Consider the following 27,665-nt stretch of genomic DNA (forward strand, 5'->3'; position numbering starts at 1 on the left):
AACAAAATAAGTACAGAGACCGGGTGATATAGTAAAATGTAATTTACTTACAAAAGAATAGTGATGATTTCACTATTTAAAAAAAAACAAATATTTACACTATACATTTACACCAACACACCCCGGAAAATAAAAAGTTTTACCTATGGTGCAACTAATGAAATATTTAATTTACACAATTTGTAAAACTTCACAGTTAGCATCAAAGTGCTCATTTGAGAAATAAAATCAAAACAGATCAACCATACATACAGACTGATCTGCTTGATACTTGTTTAGCTTCTAAAAAAATATCACATTTAATCCTATGATGCTTAATTTTGTTGTTCTTTGATCTTAAGCAGAAGCTTAACGTAGTTGAGTCATTAAAAAATAAAAACACACATGTATAAAAGCTTTTTATATTGCTGTATAGAAAAACAGACAAGCACCTCAACCGCTTCAAGTTCATGATGGCTTTACTCTGAGCTTTTCCAGTTACAAACCAAGTGGTGGAAGACTTCTCAGACAATTGAGGAGGTTTATTTTCCAGAAGCTGCAGCTGCCTCATCATCCAGAGTCCTGCAGCAATAAAAACAGAAGAAATGTTTAAAAACTACAGAGAAATAAAAGGCTTGTTTCTTTTTCCAGCAGAATCTCTGCAAGCAGATAGTAGGACAGTAGGTATTACAGTATGCAGCTGTTTAATCCTCGCAAATAAATATATCGAAATTCCATTAAAACATTAAATTGTATCCTTCAATCATATTTACTCTGCTACAGCACTCACTAAATTTGTGAAAAGGACAAACCCAACATGACACCATCACAGCACAGATTTAATATCACAATAAAAAAACCTAAAGCATATCTTAAACATTTATATTACTACAAACGTTTTGAAGTATGTGGCCATTTTAATAGCCTACTTATTAAAAAAATTAATTAACAGCCACATTTTAGCAGTGCTGCTTTTGGGTTCTGACAGCTATCGGACCCAGATCAGATCATCACGCAGCAAAAACCCAAATTAAATCCAACAGTCCAGCTTAATAATATGCAGAACTACATGCCAAAATGAAGAAAAACTCATTCTGTAGAGTTTTTAAGGCTCATCCAAATCAAATATCTCTCTTTAGTGGCAGCAGATTGAATCCATACATCACCTGTGTATGAATGTACTCCCCCCTTATCGTCTTGTGCTTAGTTCTGCCCTTTTCAGGTTAAGGAATGCAGGATTTCCCTGATTGACTAATAAAACATCCTTGATTAATTCTATAAACAGATTCTACAACTGCAGAAGATAGGGTTAAGAAAGGGAAAAGCTAATAGACGATGACGTAGATACTTCTTCCTAGAATCTGCCTTCCTAAGCTTCTAGGAAACTTACAGCTAAACACTCAGGAACCCAGTCAAAAAGTGCCCAAATTCAGCAACAATAACAATAACTAAATTTATTTGGATTAAGACTGACCTGACTTGTGAGCCTTCTTGCTGGAGTCCGTTTCTTCTCATGGATGGACTGAAGTTTAGAAATTAGGAACTTTTTATCCTCTCCCTCCTACAAGGAGAAATGAAATGTCAGTTTGGGAAATGTGACAATCTTGCTGAGGCCCGGCGTACGCGTTTTTTTCTGGGCAATTTCCTGCGATTAGTCGTACAGTGTGAACAGTAGCTGCGTGCAACGACTGAAAAAAAAAATTGCACAGTGTACGTACGGCTTAATGAATTAGACTGGGGACACAGGTGCGTGTGCATTTTTGTTTATCTCAGGACCATTTTTTGTATATTTACTAAACCTGAGGATCAGAGGGGACTAAAAGCCTGTTGGTCATGTCTATATAGGTCTATCTAATGTGGAGAAGCCCCATTTTTAATGTTAAGGAGTCAATTTGTAGGTGTAGTGTGAAATATAATGGTAATGATTGAGGTAAATGTTAGGCATAAATGCAGTAACTAAAATGGATATAAGTCAATGTAAATTCCTAATATGGATAGAAATAAAACATGTGTACAGCCAAAGCAATGTCTTACATTTTCTATCTGCTCCTGCAGCAAAGTGATAATCTTCCGTTGACCGTCAACAACCTGACTTTGGAAGTAGATGACTATCCTGAGGAAAATAATAAAAACAGAATGGTCAAAGCCTGCAGGGTGTAATTAGACAAGCTGCAATTTGAGGGTGTTTCTGTATGAGTGTTTGCTCACAGAAAGATGCCTGCCCCCACAAAAAGGAAGAAAGGATTCTCCACTAGATAGGTGTGAGCCCTGGCCAGCAGGGACAAGTGGGGGTTTTCTTTTTCCAGTTTATCCATCCAGTTTTTTCCAGCCTTGAACATGGATTCATTGCCTCGGAAGGGGCCGCACGATCCTGAGGGCTTGATACTGTAAACCACAAAACAATGCAAATGTTTACAAAAAGAAATGGCCAAAAAGAAATATCAGAACTGGTAAACTTTGGGCAGTAGGCTGTTTATTTGACCAGAGGCCTTTTCCCTCCAGCCAAGTAGAGAAATAAGGCCACTTTACCTGGTTCGTCTACTTTAAGCCTTTTCTAATTATTAGAGTAAAGGGCCTATTTCAGGCATAAATGCATTTTTTGAGCTTTAAACCATTTTATGATATTACTCCATTAAAATCCTGCTCAAAGTTGTATTTTTCTTGAACCATGAATTAATCCTGGCGAGTTCTGGTCTCTGAGCAGAACCACCTATCTTCTCCTGAAAAACCAGGTGACCATCATCGCCCTCAGTACAGCAGTGATGAACTGCTTTCTCCTCGTAGATTGACTGTGCCGCCCCTGCCCTATAAACACTCCCCATTTCTCTGATCAGCAGGAGGGACGACAGGCAGAGGGCTATCATTTCTGCACTAAGTGAAGACGAATTGGCCTATTTAGCAGCTAATCTGCAAAGTCACACCAGCTGCTTTTTATTTAGCTAATGTCTGTCTTAAAATTGTGTTTAATGGCCGTAAGAGGTCCTAGACTTTGTTAAGCCTTCATAAAGAAGAGCCTAAAAGCTAGAACTGGAGTGATACACCGACATCCTGAACTAGGCCACACCCACATGGCCAGAGGTGCATCTTTCTCACAGGTTGGAAGAAAACAACAAATATTTTATAACAAATGAATATCTTTGAAATTTAATCAATCTTTGAAAACTAAAGAATATCACTTCATCATACATATACACATACACACACACATATATCTTTAACACTTTCCCCTGATGTAACCTTAACATCCAACTGGGAGATCCAACATTTTGTGGCAACTAATTGTCTTTTAAATGCATTTTCAACTGCCTGGCAACCAGGACCTTAATAAAATACCTGCATCAGATTTGAAAGCTCTCAGTGACTCTCAGTGTTTACTTAGATAATCATTAGTAGGTAAATAAGTAGAAATCATATTGTCAGGTTACTCGCCTCCTTATTGGTGTTACTGTGTGTCAGACTATACATGCTATTGACAAGGATGACTGAGATGTATTGAAGTACCTCCACATGGTGTATGTGACGCAGACAGAGGCACCGAGGAAGGAGGGGAAGCACAGGAGGGTGATGAAGATGGTGGTCATCTGACTGACTCTGTATGGCCTCCTGGGGGCCTGACAGTTCATCATTACACTGCTCTGAAAAAGGGAAACACACACACATGGCTAAAGGGGTCGGAGGTCATTGCATCTGCAAAACTGAGAAAGGAAACCCCAGAGTGCTTCGAGGGGTGCGAAAATACCTGATTTTTGTTTTAAGATGACAAAATAAACAAATATTTATCACACAGGCTAGAGATTTCAATGCTTAGAAGCTGCATCAAGTCAAAGGAAAAACGATTCTGTCAGTGGAAACATGGAGGCTATAATGCCCAACAAACATGAAAAGTATCAAAGGTGTAAAAGAGATGGAGTTGAATTTAAATACCGTCTTAATATAGAAGAGCAGCAGCAGTTTCAGAATCTGCACAGCAGGCAGGAGAGGAGTGAAAAGGACCCCTAACCTGAAGAGAATAAAACACATAATCATCATGGTTTCTCCCATTATGGCTGTGTGTATATATATATATACAAACTAAAAACATGGCACACACCAGGCTAACGTCTGTCCATAGATGAGGTGCAGGACATTCTTGGCAATATCAAACCCTGGTCTTCTTTTTCGCCTCAGCACTTTGTCAGAAAATAACCTGCAGAATGGTCAAGACACAATAAAGTGAAGGGAAGGAGTATTTTCTTCAGTTGTGATAGATTTAACGTGAGAATCAGGGGTTGAGATTCCAACCAGGGCCTAGGTTGGTTCTGGCAGCCCAAAGCTACACTGGAAGCTTTGGGCTGGATTGAGACAAAGGCCACCGGTTTTTTAAACTTTGCAATTTAAGACAAAAAGCATACTGAGTGGTATTAAAACAAGTTTAAAAAGAACCATTTTAAAATACTGACACTACACGAGGGACCCACCTCCACAGCAGCTCCCCAAACAAAGTATCCAGCAGAGTGAAGATGAAGTCGATGATTAGGAAGCGATAAAGCTCCTGACCAACAAAACTCTCCCAGCACTCACATGTTGGCTGCAAGAACAAAACACGTGATGATGGGCAATGGACGCACCTGCATGAAGGAACATCCTGCAGTACATATATACACAAATACATAGACAAATATCTATCCATCTACCTATAGATATGTTTATAGATATTCATAAATGCAAACAGCTCATTCTGAAACGGAGCCAGCCATTTGTGGATCCTTTCAAATCTCCATATGACCACGCCCCCTGCCTCTAAAGGCGTTTTTTTTTCTTCAGGTTTGGGGTTTCAACAAAGAGAAAGTAGATGAGCAACCATGTACGAGTCACCACGGGATACAAATAATCAAGATGCGATCTGATATTATCTAAAGATACTTATAAAAGCAATTTACAGTGAAAGAATAATAATTACGTCTTGGTCTTTGGATGATGGGCAGTCAGACTCAGCAGGCACCCGACTCAACCAATGGTAGCAGAGGATTCCAAGCACGCTCACTTTTAACATCAGGTTTCTATAAAATAAAGACAAAAGAGCAAACAAGGGATACTTCATGGTCTCTTAATGGAACAGTTTTCACATGAGCTTTAAAAAGCATCCTGCTGCTCTTACCGACTCAGTGCTACATATGTCCGTATAGATGGAGAGTTGTAATTCTCCATATCGGCCACAAGGTTAAACAGGCCCGGCAACACCAGGTTGATAAAGGAGACGAGCACAGGCAGAGCCAAGAGGCTGGCTTCTTTCAGCAGTCGACCCTTGGAGACATCATGCAGTCTTTCCTGCTGGTTTTGTAGAACCCCCCAAAAAAGAGACAAAATGAAAGCTGCTGCTAGGGATTTGTTTCATGAATATTTCAGATGCATTCAGCATCTTCTGTTGAAAACAGCGAAAAAAAAATAGATTTATAAATTTTTTTTAAATGTTAACAGTCCTTTAGTTCCATTTTTAATTATACATTTCATTCTTTTTTTGTGCATGTTTTTGCCACGGTGTTAACTACAATGACAATAATGACTATTTTATTCTAGATTAAATGGAAACACATAACTTTAAATATTTTATGCCTCATAACCTTGTTCACGTTTGTTACATTGAAACTTATTGAAAAATATTTTTGTTGTGGTGTTTCCTGAAAAAAATAAACATTAATTTGGTGCATAAAAGGAAAAAAAATCGTTCTGTTTTGCTCCCACCAATAATTTGAAAGTTTGACAAGTATAAACGTAGGGATGTCCTTCTTTAAAGGCAATGATCTGTAAACACAATCCTCCTGTAAATCATTTATTCTCATTAAAGATCTGTGAACAGACAGCATCATAAAAAAAGTCAAAGAGAAAGATATGGTGAAGTTCAAACAGGGTTAAATTATAAACAATATTAAAAGCTTCAATCATCTCCCATTGTTCAATCCATCGTCTGACAATGGAAGAGAACGGAACAACTAGTAACCCAACAAACTATTTGTTTGTACACTCCACAAATCTATATATACCTTGCAAGCAAGATGTACTATTGCCAATATGTGAATTCAAAAACTCCTTGTTTTCTTTTTCGAAAAAAACAAAAAGACGCATTTTGCTTCTTTGTGGATGGAAAAAGATGTTTGTGCGCTCCTCCCAACCGGATTTGTTAAGAGTTTGATTTATCAGCTGCAGAGGGATCCTATTGTTATAATCGTGTCTCCTTTAATTGCTCTCATTGACGACTAAGTTGCTGAAGCTGAAAAGCTGTGCATTACTGCTGTAACATGAAAAAGTTCTCAGTGGTGATTACCAGCCGTTATTTGGAAGCCCGGAGTCATGGCTGCTTAACTAATTGGAAAAACATTCTTTTATAAGAGCGGTTCCAGGAAAACATAGTTGGAATTGTCATGGATGAAGTACACACCACAGACAAATGTAAGTGATGCTAAAACACACATATGTTTCACAGGTGCTACGACATAGGTGCCATTTGGTGATTTACCCGATCAGCTTGAAGAATTAACATGAACGTCCCTCCCTTTTGTGAACATTTTCTACAGGAGCCTTTCCAGTTGGATACTGTGTAAAATTCAAACTGAACTCCAGGTATCAATCTGGCTTATGCCAGGTTAACAATTCTAGGTCTTTATAGACAAAGAGGATAAAAGAAAGTTTATTGGAAGCTTTCTTTAGAAGTTTCCACAAGCCATTAAGGAGAAACAACAAACCTGTGGTGATCAGGTCAGATGAGACAAAACTGGACTTCTTATTCTTCACATGTTAAATTATTTGTAGAAGCTAACTAGTATTGAACAGATCAACCAGATGTTGGCAGCATTATCTGTGGGGACGCTGTTCCTTAGCACGGACAATGAAGATAGTAAGACTTAACGGGGAGATGGACAGAGCTAAAAAATAAAACACTAATAATGAGACATGAGGCAACCGGTTAGACTCTGCTTTAGAGGCGGGACTGGAGCTGAGGTTTTCCTTCCAGCAGAGAACGTCCCTGTCAAAGGCCTTAATATCAGCTTGAAAGCTTAAAAAGTAAAGAAAATAAACATTTACAGATTTGCTTTATCAGTCTGATGGAGTTCAGGATATTCTACAGGGAAAAAAGTTCAGATGCAACAGAGACAAACACCAAAAGAGTTGCACCTGTAGCTGAAATCAAAAGCAGTTGAATAAATCAGCTCAAATTAATGCCAAACTTCAGAATTGTATCTTTAAAGGAAATCAAAAATTGATTTCCTCTAGTTTGTGTTGGCCTATCACTTAAAACCTCGAAGAAACATATCAGAAACTGTTATGCAACAAAATGTGAACATTATGTTCAGTTTAACAGTCTTGGTAAACCACTGGGGACATCTTCATTAAGACTGCTTTAAATGATTTAAGATAATTATCAGGGTTGTGTGCAAAGTTGCTACTTTGCCAAGTGGCAAAGTGAAAAAAAAACATAAACAAACTAAACATCCTGTTTGTAAGACCAAGTGCAAAAAATAAAAGAACAAACCACTCAGCCTTACTTCGTGCATATAATCTGAAAAGTAGTAAATGCCGACCAGGCATCCCGTGGTAGCGGCAATGCAGATCGTCCAAGCCAGGCCATGAACCAACAGTTTGTGCAACTTCTGCTTCAGGGTATTCTGAAATTTCCTGTGATTTACTTCAGCCAAAAGCTCCTAGACAGAGTGAAAGGATAGAAATGGTGAAATACGTCAAAGAAAACAGAAAAACCAAACATGATGGAAGACTAAGCAAGGAATGCAGAGGGACAGGAATGCATCAGATCATCACATTCCTGGCTTCTCTAAACACGACAGAGTGGGAAAGGAGGACCAAGGAGGGTGGGGAATTTTTAGGCTATGCGAGTTTACACCTACCTTGAGCTGGGTACAGATGTTTTCTGACATGAGCTTGACTGGGTTTTTCTTGATGACCTTAAAGTCCCATGAGCAAAAAGCCTTCATGGCCAGCATAGCATGAGACTTATCTATCCTGAAGCTCTGGCCGAACGATTTCGACATGCTTTAAGAAAATAACATGTAAATATTTGACTTTTTTGGGTTAATCTAAGATTCTACATTTCATTTAAAAACAATTCACCTGTACACAAGGATGATGCATGTGATGAAGAAGGCCATTCCTATTGTGAAGAAATATGCAAGAGGCATGTTGTAGGAGGGGTAGTTGGAGTCACACTGCGGACTGGCTGAACTAGAGATGTTTCCCTCTATGCAGTTCTCCCTGTTTCTTTGCAGTGTGTCATTACTGTAGTACCCATAGTACATCAGCGTATCAGAGAAGTAGCCCTGAGACAGAAACAATGTATTGGAGAAGAAGATCTATGTTTGCACAGATTGTTTAAGCTCATTAAACCCTACAACAGGGGTCTTCAATGTTTCGCAGTTTGAGACTGGCAGATTGCTAGAGACAGAGTATGGACCCATATCGTTGGTTTAAAAGCACCAATCACCATTTAAGGTGCTGTTTTATGAACAATTGTCCAAGAAAATATGCAAATACTTTACAAATTAGGTAGGGCCTACTTTTTTACTAAAGTATACCCTTAGATGTAGCTACCCGTCTCTAGCGGAGCAACATTGCTCTAGCTGTTTTGTTTTAAAAACATTATCTTGATAGCACTTTTCTCCATGTACCGGTCCTAATTCTCTTCCTGTTGGAGGTGAGCACTAAGGGGCACTGGCATTAACATACAAAGGCTGTCATTAATTAAAAATGCACAATGATGCCCAAGCAAAGATTAAATTGATCAAAATGCCACTCATTCTATGACCCAATGGTTTGTTAGATTTGTTGTTGGTCTGTAATAAAGAGTTGCCATGGCAGCAACAAAAAACTTTTTCATGCCCAGTAAAATTAGTAATGGTGTTAAAGGCATAGTAGGATATCTTTTCTGACTCATTTCTTACCATGTGGCTTAAAGATCTCCCCACAGCCGCTTGGCAAGCAGTGAAATAGAAGGTCTGGAAGGGAAACCAAAATAAATGGTCCCTGCTACAGTGAGAAATCAATTAATAACCCCAACCAATCACAAAAGACGGTCCCTAGTACACGATTGGTTCCTGACACGTCAATCATGGTCGTCTGCTTGTCCCTCCCCCCTGTGCGCGCACCCTGACACATGAACGAATCGACTCCCCAATGCTCGTGCAGAACGCCATGGCTGGAAGCTAGCCACTGTTATGCTACGTTCACACTTAGAGCAGCAAGATCAGCAAAAACTGCTGCTTCCTTTTTGATGCTTTTACAAGTTTAGTTCTGATGCACGGCTGAAGCATCTTAGTTGCTCTGGCTGCGCAATGGAAAAAGTGGGTCTGATGCGCGGAACTATCCTTTCTTTGCCTGTAACAATGGCAGCTATACTGCTCTGATCAGGGGGTAAAAAGTAGTTTTGAATTTATTTTGAAGTGAGAAAGTCCACTTGAAAACATTGTCAGTTTAGTCAGTTCATCCAGATTAGGATCCTGCCTTCAAATATTATTTCTGTCGGAGCCGCTCAGACCTCCGTACACCGGCAGTGCGCTGTCACTGGGAATCCCATTCAACAGCAGCCTCTGGCCCGGTCGCCTCCTCATGGTTTGCAGCTGTGGCTGGGAGGCGTTTTTCATATACATAATCCAAACTGCAGGCACCAGGATAATAAAAGCGAACATGTTTTGCCGCTAGATTTCAGCATTTTAAGTCAATTTAGGCGTTAATAAACTGTTTCAGAGGAGTGATCATAGCGCTCTGCATCATCAGTGCTGCCTGTCTCCCTGCCAGCTCCCAGATCAGTGATGCGGTGCTTCAGCTGCTCAGACGCACTGTTCCTGCTGCTTTAGACGCGCTGCAGACAGCATGCACGATCATGTGTTTTGAGGCGTGGTCTGAAGGGAGAGGCATGGTTGTGTATGTTTAAAAATATAGCTTGCTAGAACCGTTTAGCACCTTTAATTAAAAGCTGTGCTTTTGCTGGGGTGCTGAACTCCTAAGCGTGAGTATTTTATTTATTTATTTAACCCGTCAAGCAGAGAGAGAGTTTTAGAGCATTTCCACCTGAAAAATTTTTTAATAACCCCTAAGCTATAACGGTCTCAAAGCATATTTACCACCCCCATGCTGTACCTCTGCACAAGGGAGTCAACAAGGGGGAACTTTGCTGATCCTGAATCAGTGAACCTATTGATGGTTTAGTCAGCATCATTAGCTGCTTACCGCTCCAGTCAGGAGTTCAAGCCCAGTGAAGGACCTCCTCATTGCATGCAGCTTTGGCGGATACAGGGCCTGAGGAAGCACTAAGAATGCACCGGTGACCAGCAGCAAAAAGACATTGAAGAAAAGAAGATACTTGAGGAACAAGAAGTATGAGAGGACCCCGCTGCCGAAGCGCCCGCTGATCTTCTTGAGCCGTGTTTGCCACAGATGGAGGGAGTGCAAGAAGGATAACAAGCTGTACCAGCTATGCCTCAAAGCCTGAAAAGATAAGGATAGACAGAACAAATAATACAATCACTGTTGTAATTGAAGACAGAGGACAAGCCTCTGTGGGTTTTTATGAGTCAAAGATCATAACTGTTCAAGCAGCAGAGCAAATGAACTAGTGTTATAACAACTACAGGAAACTGAGGTCTAATTGCAAACAACAGAACAGAGTGCTGCAAAGCCCCAGAGGGATAGATGACTGGAAGTTCATTTATTAACTATGGTGTAGTTTTTAAGAGCAGCTCGCAGCTGAATTTTTTTAAACATTTTACTTCATTTAGGCCTTGAAAGAGCAAGATGGAGAAACGTGTTCTACAAATATATTCTGTAATCTAAAAATTGTTGCAGTGTGCGGAGGAGGCAGCTGGAGAGCAGCAACTCATTTTGTGCTGTTAGAGATGGTGCTGTGGTTGAACTAACTCTTCAAAGAGAATTATCCCCTGTGGGTGTAAACAGCACCATTTCTGCAGCAGCTCTTTCACAAACATCCTTTTAGAATGCCCATATTGTTTATTTAGTCATTTTTAAAATTAATTATTAAGATCTCCATGCTATGCTTGGATTAGTCCTACTGTGCATTATTCATGTATAGGTATGCGAATCATCTTTGAGAGTTTTACTCTAAACGTCTGTCGTTGATAAGAAAACTTTGGTTGACAAACACAACCCTTAGTGTAGCAGAAAACAACCACTTCACATCCATCGCCACAGTAAACACTGCTGGCAGCATGAAGCTGCTGTCGCTTTAGCAGACAGGAAAGCTGCTCAAGCTTAATGGGAAGAGGACCCTTTTAACATTTTAACCTTAAAATTACAGTCATTTCCAATCATTTTGCAAAGCCAAAAGGATAAAATGTCCATCTCCAGATGTGCAAGGTTCCTACAGACATGTCAAAAACACTTACAGCTGTAACTGGAGGGAAATAGGTAAAACCTTTACATACATTCTATTTTCACAATGATACCCTACAATAGGTTAGTGAGACAAAGTAAGGTTTGTGGATAGCTAAAAAATGTGATAGAGGCTGTTTGTGCTCCGTCATGGATTAATGAAGTGAATGAAGTTTGAACTATTACATTCTATGCGTTACTTACTATGATGATGTAAAATTTCAGACGACTGCAGCAGGTGAGCTTACTGCTGGAGTGTGTTTTAGTCTTTTTCAGCGTCAAGCTCCTGATGATGAGAGACACAAACAGAATTACCAACAATATTTGCTTTTTCCAAATGTAGTAATAAAACATAAAAACTAACCACAAAGAAATTTACCTTAGTTCTTTTTTCTCTGACAAATTCAGCGGCATTGCTCGGAGCATCCTCTCTCTGTCACCCACTGAAAGGATCTGCAGGTTGTTTACCAGGCGCTCCTTCTTACTTTCTATAAAACATCCAGTTTACATTACAAAGCTGTCTGAAAATATTAGCTTGTATTTCTGTCATTTTATTCAGCAATGTCTTTTTTTCCGCCTTGCTTTCTGCACCTGCTGAGTCTGTAGTGTCTACCTCCACGCCATAACCCCGGATGCTGGGTCTGGCAGAGCGAGAGAAGTCTTTGATAGCCGGTCTGCTCTGCCGGCGCCTCCGTAGCTGCATGGTCTTGTTGTAGTACTGAGAGATGATGGCTCCTCTGCTACGGCCTGGATCGCAGAAATCATAAGATTGGTCAGCGTAGGTATAAATCTGAATCTGAACCAAAGCTGTCTCCCATCCGCATACAAAGCCTATTTGGTACCCCACTTGATTGTTTGGTTAAAATAATTTAAAGCATTAGAATGGAAGCAATAGCCTTGACGTCCATAGACATGCACCCATCTAGTGTTTTCCTATCCATTTCCTACTGTTGAATGAATGAACCGTATACCATACCATGTGAGTGAAGACGATATCATAGTATATCGGATCTGGTTTATTAGTCAGTATCAGTTGATATCTGATTTGGTTATCAGAACCTACCGATGCACCTCAATAAATCTGAATGTTATTGAAAAGCAACCCAATTCACTAAGTTATCTGTTTTCTGTTTATGATACTTCAAGACACTCAAGGTTAAATAACCACAGCAGAACACTGATGAAAAAATTATAATAATGGTCCACACAACGATCAGATATTAATGCTAGAAATATAACTCTTAACAAATTTATGCTGATAATCTAAGTTCAACATTTTCGGTGAAATTCCTGAACTTCTGATTTATTGAGATGTAGATGTAGAACGCTATGCTGGAGAAACCAAACAATTGAGTAACTCAACAGTGACACAAGGAGGTTTTTATATTTGGTTGGTTTTTGGGGAAAAAAAAACAAACAAAACAAAAAGAAAAACAGATCAACACATTTAATCAAGGCATTCATAACTGCATGCTGTACCACCCAAATTTTCTCAGAGAGGAAGATGATGAAAAGCTTCCTCCTGAAACCCTGATCAGTTGCAACACATCCGTCTTTATGTAACATGACGCTAGGTTTAGTGCTTACATCCAACTGGGTTAAACAGCGATTCTTATCACATGTTGGGTTGGGCAATAAATACAGCACTCCGTGTATGTTTACAAATTGTAGCCATTTGATCGCCACCAGGTTTACCACAGTGAGGCTGGGTGTGGTGACAAACTACAATAGGAAACAGATGTTTTACAGCATTTAAATGCTGCAGATGGGAGAAGTTTTCAGAAAGGTTATTTAAATCAGCAATGTAGGGAACAGTGTGTTCTCATTTTCTTAGAGGAACTAAATGTCAAGCAACACAGGACCAAATATGAAATAAATCCACCTCTATCATTAGCTTTTGGTCTATTCCAAAGAGATCTAAGCAGTACTAACCAATAGTACGGCTAGGCATGGAGGAGAGGATCCTCAGGGTGGCTGAAGACAACTTATCCTGGAGAAGGCGGTCTGTTTGTCTTTCATTGTCGTCCTCTTCTGTCTCATCACTGCCTAACCTCCATCCTCGATACGCAGGGCCTGACAGACCTGCAAGGCTGTCTGTCAAAGTAAACAACAAATCAACATACAGTACAGCTAGATAAGGAAACTTTTCTTTAAAGTCTGTGTAGGAGCAGATTATGAATTTCTGTATTCCAAATGGTTTGGATCACATGATCTGTCAGCTGTCTATATAGGTAGGATCCGGTGTTGATGAGGACAGGTGCGTTCCACCCGAAAGGGGGAACAAATTTTTGACCGCAACGCAATACTAACGTGACGCAATGCTACCGCTATTCAAGTGAATGCTATGTGGATCGCTAAAACTATGTATGCGGTGTTATTGTCAACATGTTAGAGGAATGACTTGTGGTACAAAGGAAATATGACAATTATTGCCGAGTCATGGAAATAAATGGATTACCGGCACTAACATCAAAGAAGGCTCTCATTTCAATTAAGCTACTAAGTAAATGGCGTGTCAACTTTACCCCGGTGTACCACCTCAGGGGCTTAAAGCTTTGGCTTAGCCTCTTCAGTCTGAATTCAGCCTTTTTTAGTCAGATAACCTTTAAATACTGAAAGCGTGAAATGCAAATCTGAATGATGGAAAAGTAATTAAAACAAAAACCTTTTTTCTTCGCATCACATCCTAAAAAACAGGTATCCTATGCAGAGGAGTAAATTTATATCAGCATTTATAAATCTGACAAGCTCAACAACAAAAGATTATTTCATTTCTGCTTAAAAAGAAAATTTTTTTTTACTAACATTTGTTGAATGGATGCTTTTTTGCAACAGAAAAAAAAGATGGGATGGTTTGGAAAACATCATGGATTGATAAAACAAGGCGAACAGGTAAGAAGGATTAAACTCTGCTTATCAAAAACTGTCGAAAAGGAAACTCTTTGTGTATCAAGCATGTAAAACAATTACAATCCTGGATTTAACAACACAAATTCCAAGGGGCTATGACAGATAAATTAAGCAGAAGGTCAACAGGCAGAACATTTTTGTCTGTCAATCTGCTCGATCCACAACTCCAAGAGGAAAAGTTTTAGTTTCACCTGGTATCATTTTGTTAAAACTGTTCTTTAAAGAACCTTTTTCTATCCGATTACTAATCAATTAATTAAAAACAATTATCGAAAGATTAATCAATTTGCAAATTGTTAGTTGCAGACCTACTTATCAGAAACTACAAGTAAGTCAATTCTTCCAGATCTTTTAATTTGGTTTTTTGGTTGCTCTTTTTATCACATGCAAAAAACTAGTTTCTGTTTATGTTGCGGGAGAGCAAACATACCCTTACAATGAGTGAACATGGAGCTAAACGCGGAGCTGAAGGTTGCGAAACTGATGCCAGGCAGGATTTGGAAAGATCATGTCATCTTTAGTGGATCCACAGTGTATGTACAGCATTTCCAGAGGAGATAAAATACCACATAAACACAGTTGCCTTTTGTCTGACACAACCGATAAACCCTGTTGAGAAAGATGGATTTAAGCCTTAAAATATTGAGGTAATCTCTAGTTTCTTTAGTTTTCATTACAGATGCTCTTAAACTGAAGATGGAGAACAAATAAATTTTTTTTTAAAATTTGATCAAAATCAGAATTGGATGAAATGGGAAAATAAAGGATGATAATTTTTTCTGCCATCTTGCTAGACCCTAATACAGATCACTGGATTTTTTGGACAAACTGAAACGCATTAAAGCCTCTTTTCATCGCTTTCATTCCCATCCATAGATCTCAAAGGGGAGTACCTCGTCCTTCTTCATCAAGGTCCTGCTGCAGATCCTGCAGCTCGATAGCAGACAGTCGGTTGTTCTCACTCTGTTCTTCGATCAGCCGGCTGAACGAATCATGAACAACATCTTCATCCGCTGGGCTTCTAACAGAGGAATACATAGACATGACAGTAGATCAGTACAAGCCAGAAGTTTCAGGAAACACCAAGGGTTCCTTTGAGAGAGAAGGAACCAACCAGCAGACTAAAAACAATGAATCAGAAACCCCATGAATCATAATTGCAACCTGTGGTTAAAGTTGGATTAGTTTGCATGATTCTTCTTCCAAGCATGCAGGGTTTTACTATATGTTGTCACAGCAGACAATAAGTCGATTCCGTCTTGACCCCTATACAGATACCACAGGAAGGAAATGCTCAAGCATTTTTAAAAGACAATGACCTACATGTTAACAGCAGGTCAACTGATGTAAAAACATAAGCACAGACATAAAAAGAGACAGACAGAGTTCAATATATTCCACCTTTCCATTTAGGCTTTCCCTCCTCCTCTCCCTCTGACAGCAGGCATGAACAAGACCAGACATGAGAAACCAGAATAAAAAACAAAACAAAACAGAAACTCATTGATAAACTCTACAAAAACTGAAACATTTAGACTTACTCCAGTCCAATCTCCACGTCAGGTTGACTCAGGTCAAAGTTAACACTCCGGGCCATTCTGACCAGCTCTCCCCCTCATGGAGCGATCACACCCTCACCTGCTAAGGCCTGCGCTCCACTCCCACCATGATGTTGATTCCTTCCTAACTCGCAGAAGGAGGAGAGCAGCTAGAGGAGGCGGTGCAATGAGGGCGAAGTGAGGTGGAGGGGAAAATGCCAACAGTTTCCTCTCTGATCCACTGCTTCTGTCGTGTCTCTGCTTGTCCTGAACTGTTCTCACTAAAAAACACACAGAAAGAGACTGAATGTACATCAACCAGCTGAGGCTTTCTGGGTTTCTGTGTAATTTATACTGTACGTCCGTATGGAAGAACACTAACAACAAATAATTAGGAAGTAGTTATCAGTTTAAAGCTTTAAATATGATCATTCCTTTGTCCAAAGTCAGACATCCCTGCAATAAGCATAACATGACAATGACTCATGTTGTTGCCTTGTCATGAGGGAATACGTCATTTTTCCCTGAGCTATAAGAGCTCTATTGTGACAATGGAAGGGGGTGAGAGTCAGCTGTCACCACTGAAGTGAATATTCATGAGACACAGCATGATAACGAGTAATTGTAAAGAAAAGTTGGACAAAATGATTTTTTTTCTGCTCTAAATATGCTTTTATTGATGTGCTACAGCTGGATAAAGTGAGCAATAAAACTTTTTTTTTTTTTTTTTTTTTTTTTAAGAAACATCCAGAAATGCTTTTAAAAATATGAAAAAAGGCTTGGATGGATCTGCATAACTGATGAGTAACCATTAAAGTTTCTGATTACTTCTTTGGTCTTAATGAAGATGTTTGAAGGTAGATTTTAACTTGCACGGGACTTTATGCAGGGGTATCAGAGTAAAGACGTAGAAAATGTTGACGTGCATTTATTGTGGAGGATTTCTTACAATAATAGTTATTTATTGTGACGGTAGAACAAATGAAAACCGTCTAACCAAAAACTGATGGTTTTGTCAGGATTATTATTGAAACTGTTTTCTTCAGTTTGTTCCATGTGAGCACCAGTTAATGCAGCTTAGTGATGGGAATCAAACTTTTCCATGTTACTTGTGTACTGAAGAGGTCCAAATGGATGTTTTTTATGAGCCGTATTTGTGCTTGTGGGGCTTGGGCAGCGGTGATATGCAGAAATGCACGTGTGTACAAATATACAAGTGCCCTAAACGGACTGGAGTTTTCTATCACACTGAAATTTTACATCCTCCCCTATTCCGTAAAAATTCAAAAAATATCCACTGGACTTGGTTTTCAAGATTTGAAGACGTTTCGCCACCTCTCCAGGAAGCTTTCTCAATTCAAATGTCATTTGAATTGAGAAAGCTTGAGAAAGCTTCCTGGAGAGGTGGCGAAACGTCTTCAAATCTTGAAAACCAAGTCCAGCAGTGGCGGCTGGTGAAAAATATTTTTGGTGGGGCTGATATAGCCTAGTGTATGTCTCCAACTAATCCGGAATAAGAATTCGATTAAACAATTGGACAATACATACAATTTAACAGTAATGATTTAATTTACTATATAATAACAGTAACAGTGATGATTTTGGTCACTGTGACGGGGTTCTTTGGCCTCCAAGAATCCAGGCTCAGTCGGGTCACCGGTGTTGGTGATTTATTGAGCTCAAAAACTCAAAACAGGGTGCAAAAGAAACTAAACATGTACAAGATACTCTGGGCCTCAGCCTCCCTCCAGTTACCAGCAATGTAACAAAGAAACAGACAACAAAAATTGCCGCTTTTCTTCCCACAGCCCTCATTAAATAGTTTAAGCCCCTCACCTCAGGCTCTCTTATTTCTGATTTCTTCTCATTAATCAGTTTTGTCCATATATTACCTCCACAAACAATTGATTTACAAAAACAAATAATTTTTACAACTTAATTCTTTTACACAGATTCATTGACTTATTCAATTACACCAAACTGGATTTGAACCCAGCAAAGACGCAGCCAGACTGAAGATGACAAGTCCCCATAGCATAAACACGTACACACACACACCCACCACACACACACACACACACACCCCACACACACACACGGCTAACCCCACTGAAATATTAAGTGTGCACCCTCAATACGCCAGCAGGTAACCAGGAACAGCTTGTGTGTTTTAAGTTCATGGAGCTACTGGTCTCAGCGCGAGTGTATTGGTCCTCACAAACACAGTATAACAGGAATGTGTGTGTGGCGCGCAAAGTTAGAGAGGTTGTTTTAAGCGACGAGGTGGATTCGTCACAGTCACAATAACCATGACAGGAAATGTTCATATCCTACAACAGGGATGTTCTTCTGGCAAACGGGTAGATAAATAAGGATCTCACCGAATTTGGTGGAAGCTGCATCTCGTTCGTTACATTCGCCATCGTCCCTCTCATTGTCTGTACCTGCGCTTGGGTTCAGAAGCCTGTAAAAGTGCAGTATTTTCAGAGCCCCAAGACCATAAAGTTCCGAGACGCTGATTGGCCATTAAATTCACCTAGCAAAAGTACATGATTGACAGATTCTCTGCAAATGTGGGGCTGTCTGATAGGCGCCCCCAGAACAGAGACGGTAGGAGTCTGTCTGTGGAAATCCACAAATTAATGACAGTAGGTAGGGAAATGTAGTTTATATAATTTGTTTTGCTTATAGGTACACAGTCTAGAGAGTAAAACTGACATTTATGATTTAATTTCTAAAAATATATTTTACGTTTCTCTCTTCTTATCAGGGAGGGCGGTGCCCCAGCGCCCCCTATGGGCCGGCCGCCACTGAAGTCCAGTGGATATTTATTTAACTTTTACGGAATGACTTTGACCTGGATGACTGAGAACCTTCATCAGCATCCTCCCCTATTAGCATACAAACTTATTATTACATATAAAAAATAGATTTTTATAAATATAGTAGATAATTTTCCTTCTACATCACAATGAAATATTTTGTACACTTTTAAGACTTTTAAGTTTGTAGCTGTACAATTACAAAATGTATTGGTGTATAAAAGAGCTTCTTGATGCTTTGAATGAGCATTAGAAATACAGTCTTTTTTGAAAAGTTGAAAAGTTTAGTATCGTGACAACCCTACCTCTGGCATGTATGTGTCCTTCTCCGTGTCTTAAAGTGTGCATGAGTCAGGGGTTATGGGATGGACTCTGTGATGATAGGATGTGGCTACATGACCGGGCGGGTCCAGCTGTACAGTTGCAGCCGGTAATCCAACTCTTCATCGGCTGTAACTACCACCCCAGCATCATAGCAAGAATCATTCAGACACTGGTTGAACAAATGTATGCGTTCGTGTATCAGCACACAGCTAAATTTGACTCTATGGAAGTATTGACAAGCTTTCAAGCTATTAAGATTGTCCTGGTGTTTGTCTACCACCGTGAAGTCAATAAACAACAAAAATATTGGTCTTTTACAGAAATGGTGGTGAAGCCTGCAGTTGAGAAACTCCAGTTGCATACAGAGATTTTCAGAGAAAATACCACATTATGCTAAAAAGGCATTCATTGCTTTCTGTTTTGTTTGTTTTTTAATGGGCGCTCAGGAGCGCTGTGAGGCCGAGCAAGAAAAATTTTGCAATTCTAGCTATATCTATGGCACCTTTTTGGTAAATACAGCAAAGCAAGAATGCTGCAGGACCTGCCCGTACGGGAAGCATAAATTGCAGGAGTTAAAAAATCTGAACTTGTATTTGCATTAACATCCTAAAAAAAAAAACAATCAGGGCCTAGATGTGACTGACGTAGAGTGAAGGAGCACAACAGACAACATTTTTTCAATCAAAAGAGGAACATAAAGTTGGTTAAGGATAATGTAGGGAATGCTCTTAGGATATTTGTAGGTGTCTTTTATAAAAGCTGCTTTAAGTTAGCCCTAGAGACTGTTCATTATCCTTCCTTAGCTCCAGCACAGACACCAGCATCTCCCCGCTCTGGCGCTCTCTACCTGCCAGACTTCTCTAATGTACATTTGTCCTTCTTCAATCTCCCACTGTTAGCCTACAGATCAAGTCTCAGCCATTTACCACCTCTCCCACATCCTGACTGGCCGGTGGGTTTTTCTGAGGTTCCTTAGCTCTGGTGCTCTTTCTGCTGGGGGTCTTGCTCCAATTTCACTCCCTCTCTTGTCTGAACTCAAGAATACCTTCTCTACTTAGCTCTGCAGTGATCCAGCGGCTCCTGGACTCCCTAAACTGGGAGCCTCTCTGTAGGATCTGCTTGCCCGAGGGATGTTGACGGCTTGGCTTTCCACAGGAAATATGGTAAAACAACTCGCTGCATAAAATCTTTGTCTGGTACCAAACTGAGCATGTGTGCAATGGGTAAACAATAAAGTAGTGGCTAAGCAAGTTTACACCTCCCAGCAAAGTTGTGAAAATAATGATGAAAATCCCAGAATCCAGCGGGAGAAAGCACCAAAAAATGTTTAATTCCCAGAGGGATAAGACTCCAATAGCTTTTGGAATACAGCATGAAAGTTGGCGTTCTCTGAAGTGGGAGCTAAAGCTGCAGAAGCATTTAGATGTGGCTGCCGAATTGATGGATGCGCGAGTAAAAGTCCTGATATGAACAATTAGTACTGATAGCTATGCTATTCTTGTTCTCTGCAGTATAAGTGCAAATGATTATTATAAAGAGATTGACATGTTTTTTTGGTGTGGGGAATTTCAGGGCAATTTTCTGTAACAGCAGCTAAAATCAGAGATATCCTCAAGATCAGATTAAATTCTAGCTCTGTAGCATTTTATTGTGTTAAACTTGTGTTCATTCCAAATAAAAGGTTTTAGCCTTTGACCTTTTTGTTTTTCCATGAGGCATTGCAGGACAGTAGGGCTCTATTAAGTAGCTGCCTCAGTTGTTTGGCTTTCTGATAGTTTTGTGGTGCTCTTAGCAGATAGCGCCACATCTGTTTATGTCTGTTAATAAGCACCAAGGTGTTAGAACACTATTTAGGGCCAAAGAGGAATATCTTATTTTATCAAGACCAAATGGTTTTAGGTATTTTTAAGAACTAGATAATGATAAGCATATTACCTAGTGATGGAACCAGCATATCTTAGCTGGAAAAGGGCCAGCTTCCGCCTTAAGAGTTAGTCTAACCACAAACAGAATGAAAGTATCTCTTTCTACAGAACTCCCTGGCAAAATAGTTACATCAAATAACACCTCTACATCCTGTTTACGTGCATTACCAACAAGGCATATAGCTTCAGACCCAGGGACATCCTTGTAAGAAATGAATCTTAAAAAAAAAAAACTCATCCTATGGATTTTGGAGGCATCTGTTGTCCACAGTTAATATTTGTCATTATGTCTAAACTTCTGAAGGAGGTTATAGTTTTAAGCTATTTAGTTCTTGTCCAGTCAAACCTCAGAACAACATTCAAAAGAAAAAGATTCATAAGAAAGGGTAGGGTACCAAATAAAAGACACCAATCATATGATAGATATGGTGTCCAATATAAGGCAGAGTTGATGTGACCTGTATACAACAACTGGCTTCCACACCACTAAAGCAAACAAAACTATTTTATACAATGAAAAAACTTTTTCAAAGTCTAATCACATGCTGTTTCGTAAAAATAAACAAACAGTGTCATTTTTCCAAAATAAAAACACACACACAGAACTTAGTTAGGTCCATGCATGGGAAGTATGTTCCAAAACAGGAGATAAGACAAAGACCCCTACCCTTTTCTAAGGGCGGAGGTATTTCTAGTCTTATTCCCAAGTGAATACAGTTCCAGCAAGACACATATATGGATGGAGCTCTGACTATCAGCCAGAAAACTGAGAGTTTGAACATGTATTTCTATATGCTGTCTTCTTCTCCTCAGTGAAAACAACCTTCTCCTCACAGATTTTCCTTTCTCATTACAAGACATTTCCAGGATCGTGTTACACTGGTTTCATCATCTGCTCTCTTCATATTCTGCGTGTTGTGTTTTCTTAATGTGCAGCTTTAGTACTTTATACATAACAATCCCCTGAGAATCTAAAGATGAGGGAGGAAATGCTGGGAGGGGGACATGGAGAGTAGATCAGAGCTGAGTTGTTCTGCTGCCAAATAAAATATACTTGAAAAAATAAAGAGGATCGTCTCCACCATACAGATTTGTTGCATTTGAGGATGGATTCAGACCAAGCTGATCAAAAAGAAACCCTTTCAGGAAGTTGCAAAACATCCATGACAACAGATTAACTATACAGAAAAGACCAAAGATCAAACACTAGGATGACAAACATGGGCGTTTATGATCCAGAACAGAAACCAAAGGAGTTCAATCAGCAGACATAAAATTATAGCTGTAAAGAAGAGGAAGGGGACTGATTTTTGCTCTCCTGTTCAGTAACTTCAGACAACTGGAAGGCATTATTGCCTTCCATTATTGCCTAGTGCTGAGAAAAATCCCATAAGAGCTGCAGAAGCAAAAGTCCTTTAGCTCACGTCACAACCCTAAAGCAGGGCATTTAAATCCATCCAGTGCTTTATATAAAAGCAACTTCTTTTAGTCAAAGCCCTCAACAAGCTAAAACCTGCAACTGATTCTGTATGAGGGCTAGTATTACTGTTGGAATGGCTCCCACCCACCATTCAGCTGATAACACAAAGAAAACGTGTAGATTATAAAAAGGGAAGATCTGAAAACAGAACAGTGACATTTGCATAACTACTGTGCATCCTCTAAATTAGGCCATAGATTACATTTTCAAACTAAATGTAAATGAAAGCATTAACACCTTCTGTATTCTACAGTGATAGGAACCAGTGACTATCAATTGAAGCTCCAGCAGATTGATTTTCTACTAAGCTGAGACCATATGAGAAAAATATCTCTTAGTGAGCTCTCATTCTGAGGAAGCATGTGTTGACACCACAAAACAAAGCTTTTCATGACTGTGCAGGAATCCAGCTACAGTGTAATCTCATTCTGAAGTCTGCCCCCTTGTGCTGCTCATGGAGCAAATTAACCTGCATTCAGAGCAGGAAAACTCCCTGTTCACCCCTCTAATCGTGATTCCGACCCCCTCTCCTCCGCTAATGAGCTCCAGGCTGTGAGCAACAACATTAACCTCCTTCAGTTTAAACTTTCCTCTAACCTGCTTGTTAAAGTTGCCGACTAGCTTAATCTTTAACTGACCAACAAAGGCGAGTTACAAGTCAACACGTTAAAGAGGCATTGTTAAAGTGACGCGGGTTTTATTTAGCAGAATGTATCTCTTCTATAAGTAAGCTAATCAATAAGCTATTAATTAATAGGCGGAGATAATATTTCCACCTTATTTACGTAGTTTACTTACCCCGCCGCTAACTTGGCAAACCAGTTTAACCTCTCCGTCTGTCAGTCAAATCAGCAGTATGTGCAGGCAGCGGGGAGAAACCATTAACACGTTTTCTTTAAAATATTAAAATAACGAATAAGTTTTAATCCCAGCCTGAAATCCACGGCTTTTATTTAACTGTATAATTTAGTCAGTAGGGGGTTCAATTCAAATTTTTTTTATTGATGTCTTATTTTGTTAACATATCAATTTAATGTAAAGTTGACCCCCACAGAGCTGGCGTTGTTGGTTCGGTCCAGCTCTGACAAGTCAGTCTTTTTGATGAAACAATGGAAATCACAGGCTCGTAAGATAGCGCACATAGGACATAAAATAGAAACACTTCTAGGAAATATAAACGTATTTTAAAGACACCTAGTAAAAATACATTAAAAACAACCTGAAAGTGAGGCGAAATTAAGGTTTTCACAGACTGAAAAACAGTGATAGCACTGTTGTGATATTAGGTTCAATGTCTATCCAGGTAAGATGCCACATTAATGTTGTGATTTTATTTTCTATCCAGCCAGCTGGGAATTTATATTTCTGATACTTTAAGATGTTTATTTTTTATTATCTTTTCATTAATTTAGAGAAATTGTAATGTTTTCAGGCCAACTCACAATGCAAATAATGAATAAAATATTATTTTGCCAAATAATGTGTTATTAATTAATTTGCTTAATCAGGAACCAATAACCTTTAGTTAAGGATTCTTTACTCTCTTTGAAATAGCTAGCAGCAAATAGACATCAGGATTCCATTAAATGACTCTTGGTCATACTTGGTAATCAAAATCTAATGAGCATATGAGGAACATGATAACACTAATGTTATATCAGTGTTTAAACCCTTAGTAAAATAAAGCTTGTCCAAGCTTCAACAACAGCTCAAAGCATATTAAAATAGCATAGCATGCAGTCCATCCTGTTAGCTTGTCTCTACTCATCATAAAAAGACATACAGTATTGTTTGTTCTGTCCCTAATCATGCCAGGCCTGCAAACCTTTTTGTCCATGTCCGTTTGTTGGGTTTAGTTTCATCTAGCTGCAGCTCAGCAATCAGGCCAGCAACAACCAGGGGTTCTTTGTCTCACAGCAGTGGTCCTCTTTTGTCTCAGTGGTTTATCAAGGCAGGTTTCTCATCCAGTCTGGCTGTATAAGTTCTGAAACTCAAGAGAAATGTGCTGCAAAAGATCTGTTTTAAGTTACCACAATGACCCATCCTTCATGATTCTGGAGATAAAGGTCCCCTTGGGCCTTGGATCTCCATCCTGGCCGTGACCCTTCCGAAGAGGAATCCAGCTTCATTGGCAAGAGAGTAGGAAAAGAGGAAGAATGTCTGTGCTTTTCTTGTCCTGACAGATAGCGGGTTGGTTCATCACACCTCTGTGGGAGTTCCTGTGACAGGAAAAGTGGGGGCCCCAGCAGAGGTCCCCCAGCTGTTATTCACCAAAGCTGCGTCCTCTTCTCTGGTCATCATGTCAAGATGAAATATGGACACTGGTTCCCAATGTCCAAAAACCATGATCATGGTATATGGCACAACAGCACGCAAATAATATTAGTAACAACCCAAGGTTGTGGGGCCTTAGAGTATGATTTGAGCCCTCCTTTAGATAGAAGATCACATCTATCAGAGTTTTAAAAAAATGAAATCGTTTTGGAAAAGGGGAAAAGTTTAACTCACTTAATTTCAAAGTGAACAAAGATTATTTGAGAGACTGCTGTTTAATCCTTATTTAAATGGTCCCTCATGCCTCCACCTGTAACTGGTGGGACCACTGGGAGATGACCTTGGGTCACTCCTTTGGGGTCCTGCAACGAGGAACCCAACCACCAGGAGTACTATGAGGAACAGTGGGGTCTCAGCTCTGTTGTACTGTCTGACGTCACATGCCTCAATTACCGGTAATCTCAAAAAGCATTCTTTATTAATGTTTTTTTGTGAAATCTAAGCATTTGTGTAAGGCCCTGATGATCTGAGGGCCTTAAGCAACAGCTTGGTTTGTTCATCCCTAAAGGGTCAGCTCTGAAATAAACTAACATCTACCACTGTAACTTTACCAATACTAAGATACACACACACACAAAAAAAATCATACATCTCAACATGTTTGTACATTTATATATTCTTGTTCAATAACTTTCACCATTATCTTCATATAAAACTTGCATTCTACAAGTGATTTTAATCCTGAATTTATTTATGGCAACTACATGTTTGCTCGTCTATGTGTAGCAACTAATTACCAAAATAAATTTCTTTGTAAAACACTAATTACAATAAAGTGCAAATAAGATCAAATGATCATAGGTAGATCACAAATTCAGTAAACAATTCCTTATCTGATCTGCTCTGACTTTCAAGCAGAACCTTCCTGTTCCTGTTTCCTGTTCCTGGCTGAATTATTTTAACTGCTGGGTTTTTGCTCTCAGTTTATTGTAAATCATCATTGTTGTCTTTTACCTTATTGACTCAGTTGAGAAACTTGGTTTGCAACAGATTTTATTTTTTAGACATACCCACCAATAAAAGAAGAGGAGAAATTCAACTTTAGCTTTCCAGGGAGCAGTGGGCTGCCATTGTGTGGCCCCCGGGGCGCAGTGTGGGGCAAGGGTCTTGCTCAGGGACCCAGAGTGGCAGTCTGTGGGAATATGTGAGGCTTAAACCCAACCGCAATGCTCTCACCACTAGGCCACCACTCCCCCCTAAAAGACCCAGCTCACATCCAAAATCCCATATAATTCAAAGTCATTACACGATATCAAAAAAATATATATATTGAAAAGATGAGTTAGATCACATGCAGTTATCCTAAACAGGGAACAAAGAGACGTTCCATGATATTTCTCCTCACCTGCATGATTCTGTTTCCAGAGCGTAAGGGAAGCAGTTCCAACTAGTTGTACTGAGCATTCTCTGGCCTCTGGTGATTAAAACCTGCATTCAATCACCAGATTGAAAGCTTCATACATAGCTGATAGTGTGTTTCTGTAACAGAGCTTACTTTTACCAACCAATGTAGTTTAATCCTTAGCACAAGATAAAAAATAAAATTAAAAAAATTACCCCGTCAAAGCCCCAATAACATAAAGTAAAGCATAATAAGGAGGAAGATTGATAGATAAATTTTTTTAATAGGATTTGGCAAATGTGGGATGTATATGTTTAAAAGTATTCATTTATTATTGAACAATAGGTCTAGAACAGCCAAAATGGACGAAAAAAATCAATATGTATGTGTTTTGGATAAATATTGATTTTAAAGTTTTGCCACAGATATTTAGCTATATTCAGCTACTTACACACAATTATGCTATGATCTAAACCATATTTGCTCTGGCTCTCAGGGTCGTTATCTATTCTAAAGCTAACCCATACTGCAGTATGATGTCTCTTGCAGCATCTAACAGATTTTCGTCCAATATCACCCTATATTCAGCTGACTCCATCTGCCATAAAGTCTGACTAGCTACCCTGTTGCTACAAACAAAACCATTCACCCAGGTGATGCAACCATCACTATGTTTTCCAAGCTGTACTGACATGTTTTAAATTTGATGGGCAATATGAAAGGAGATGGTTGTCATTTTATTGTAAACACACTAATGTAAATATTGTTGACTTAGCCTGGAACAAATTCATAGATGCGTTTTTGGGTTTAGATTTATTTCAGAAATGTTTTTGAAGGGTTGAAACAGCTTGCAGTGGGTTGAAATGACAAGTAACTCCTTTCCACAAATTTAAAATGAAGTTTTCAATCTTCTTTTTTAAATGCAAAAACATTCAAAATCTTTCTTTGCCAACTCTCTGCACCTGGGTTTGGTGTTTCTGTTCGCTCTGATCTGATCTTTAGCATTCCTCTCTTTCTGATTGAGTGTATTGCTAAACGCTTCTGCTGAATGGAAACAAATCATGTTTAAACAGCCCCTAAGAAATGACGTTGCTCTTTAAACTTCCATGTAAAAAGTCACTGACTGGAAGCCTCAGATGTCTTTGTGGTCTCCTGAGTGTGGGTGTAAAAGGTCTTCTAGTTTCATCATCTTCTTCATTTCAAACACTTATTGGTTTAAAATGCAAGCGAGCTTCCCTATGATGATAAAGTAACTAAGTAGCCTGGATTTAAACTATTCAGCATGACAGTACCTTTCTAGGACTAATGCTGAATAACTTAGGTCAAGGTAAATAATTGAAATCACATTTTGATGGATTTAACTTGAATTGCAAAGTAGGGTCAAGGTACTTTAAAAGCAAAATAAGACAAAAAAATTTAATGGAACTGATGTTTTATCTTTTTTAAAAGAAGGAGAAAATAAATCCACCCATCCATGTCAGAGTTTATGCATTTTTAACCAATTACTTTTTTGATTAGTGTTACAATTTGTTTATCATCCCTGCTGTGTTTGTACATTTCTTATCAAATGTAACCATTGCCCATGTCTGCATCCTGTCATATGACTTCCTGCAATCAGTCAAACTTCAGATGTCATGTATG

At 39.2% G+C, this 27,665-nt stretch overlaps 1 protein-coding gene across 2 annotated transcripts; it reads right to left on the reverse strand.

Annotated features, from left to right (window-relative positions):
* Window positions 1-24: 24 nt before the first annotated feature.
* On the reverse strand, window positions 25-23,214 carry tmc6b (transmembrane channel-like 6b). 2 transcript variants are annotated; one of them, XM_038284773.1, is made up of 21 exons: window positions 23,147-23,214; window positions 15,801-16,078; window positions 15,153-15,280; window positions 13,282-13,443; window positions 11,941-12,096; window positions 11,729-11,837; window positions 11,554-11,635; window positions 10,192-10,449; window positions 8,080-8,285; window positions 7,857-8,001; window positions 7,500-7,655; window positions 5,117-5,289; window positions 4,919-5,018; window positions 4,437-4,546; window positions 4,070-4,165; window positions 3,904-3,979; window positions 3,481-3,614; window positions 2,188-2,364; window positions 2,014-2,092; window positions 1,454-1,540; window positions 25-561 (listed from the first exon to the last, which is right to left on the reverse strand). In XM_038284773.1, exons 2-21 carry the CDS (start codon window positions 15,854-15,856, stop codon window positions 550-552), a joined length of 2,502 nt encoding a protein of 833 aa, XP_038140701.1. In that variant the 5' UTR covers window positions 15,857-16,078; window positions 23,147-23,214; the 3' UTR covers window positions 25-549. The 2 variants fall into 2 exon arrangements, with proteins under 2 accessions (XP_038140701.1, XP_038140700.1); XM_038284772.1 differs by lacking the exon at window positions 23,147-23,214 and having other exon boundaries at window positions 5,117-5,286; window positions 15,801-15,871.
* Between the last annotated feature and the right edge of the window lie 4,451 nt (window positions 23,215-27,665).

Source organism: Cyprinodon tularosa, unplaced genomic scaffold (assembly GCF_016077235.1).
Source record: "Cyprinodon tularosa strain WSP-4 unplaced genomic scaffold, ASM1607723v1 ctg201, whole genome shotgun sequence".
Classification (NCBI taxonomy): Eukaryota; Metazoa; Chordata; class Actinopteri; order Cyprinodontiformes; family Cyprinodontidae; genus Cyprinodon; species Cyprinodon tularosa.

Bases quoted from the DNA above. Each gene is read 5' to 3' on its own strand.
- tmc6b (XM_038284773.1), bottom strand. From the start codon at position 15,856: ATGGCCCGGAGTGTTAACTTTGACCTGAGTCAACCTGACGTGGAGATT. The intron at 8,002-8,079 runs GTGAATTGTTTT...ATTTTCTTAAAG, and splicing joins TGCATCATCCTTGTGTACAG to CATGTCGAAATCGTTCGGCC. The intron at 1,541-2,013 runs GTAAGACATTGC...TTCTCCTTGTAG, and splicing joins TGCAGGAGCAGATAGAAAAT to GAGGGAGAGGATAAAAAGTT.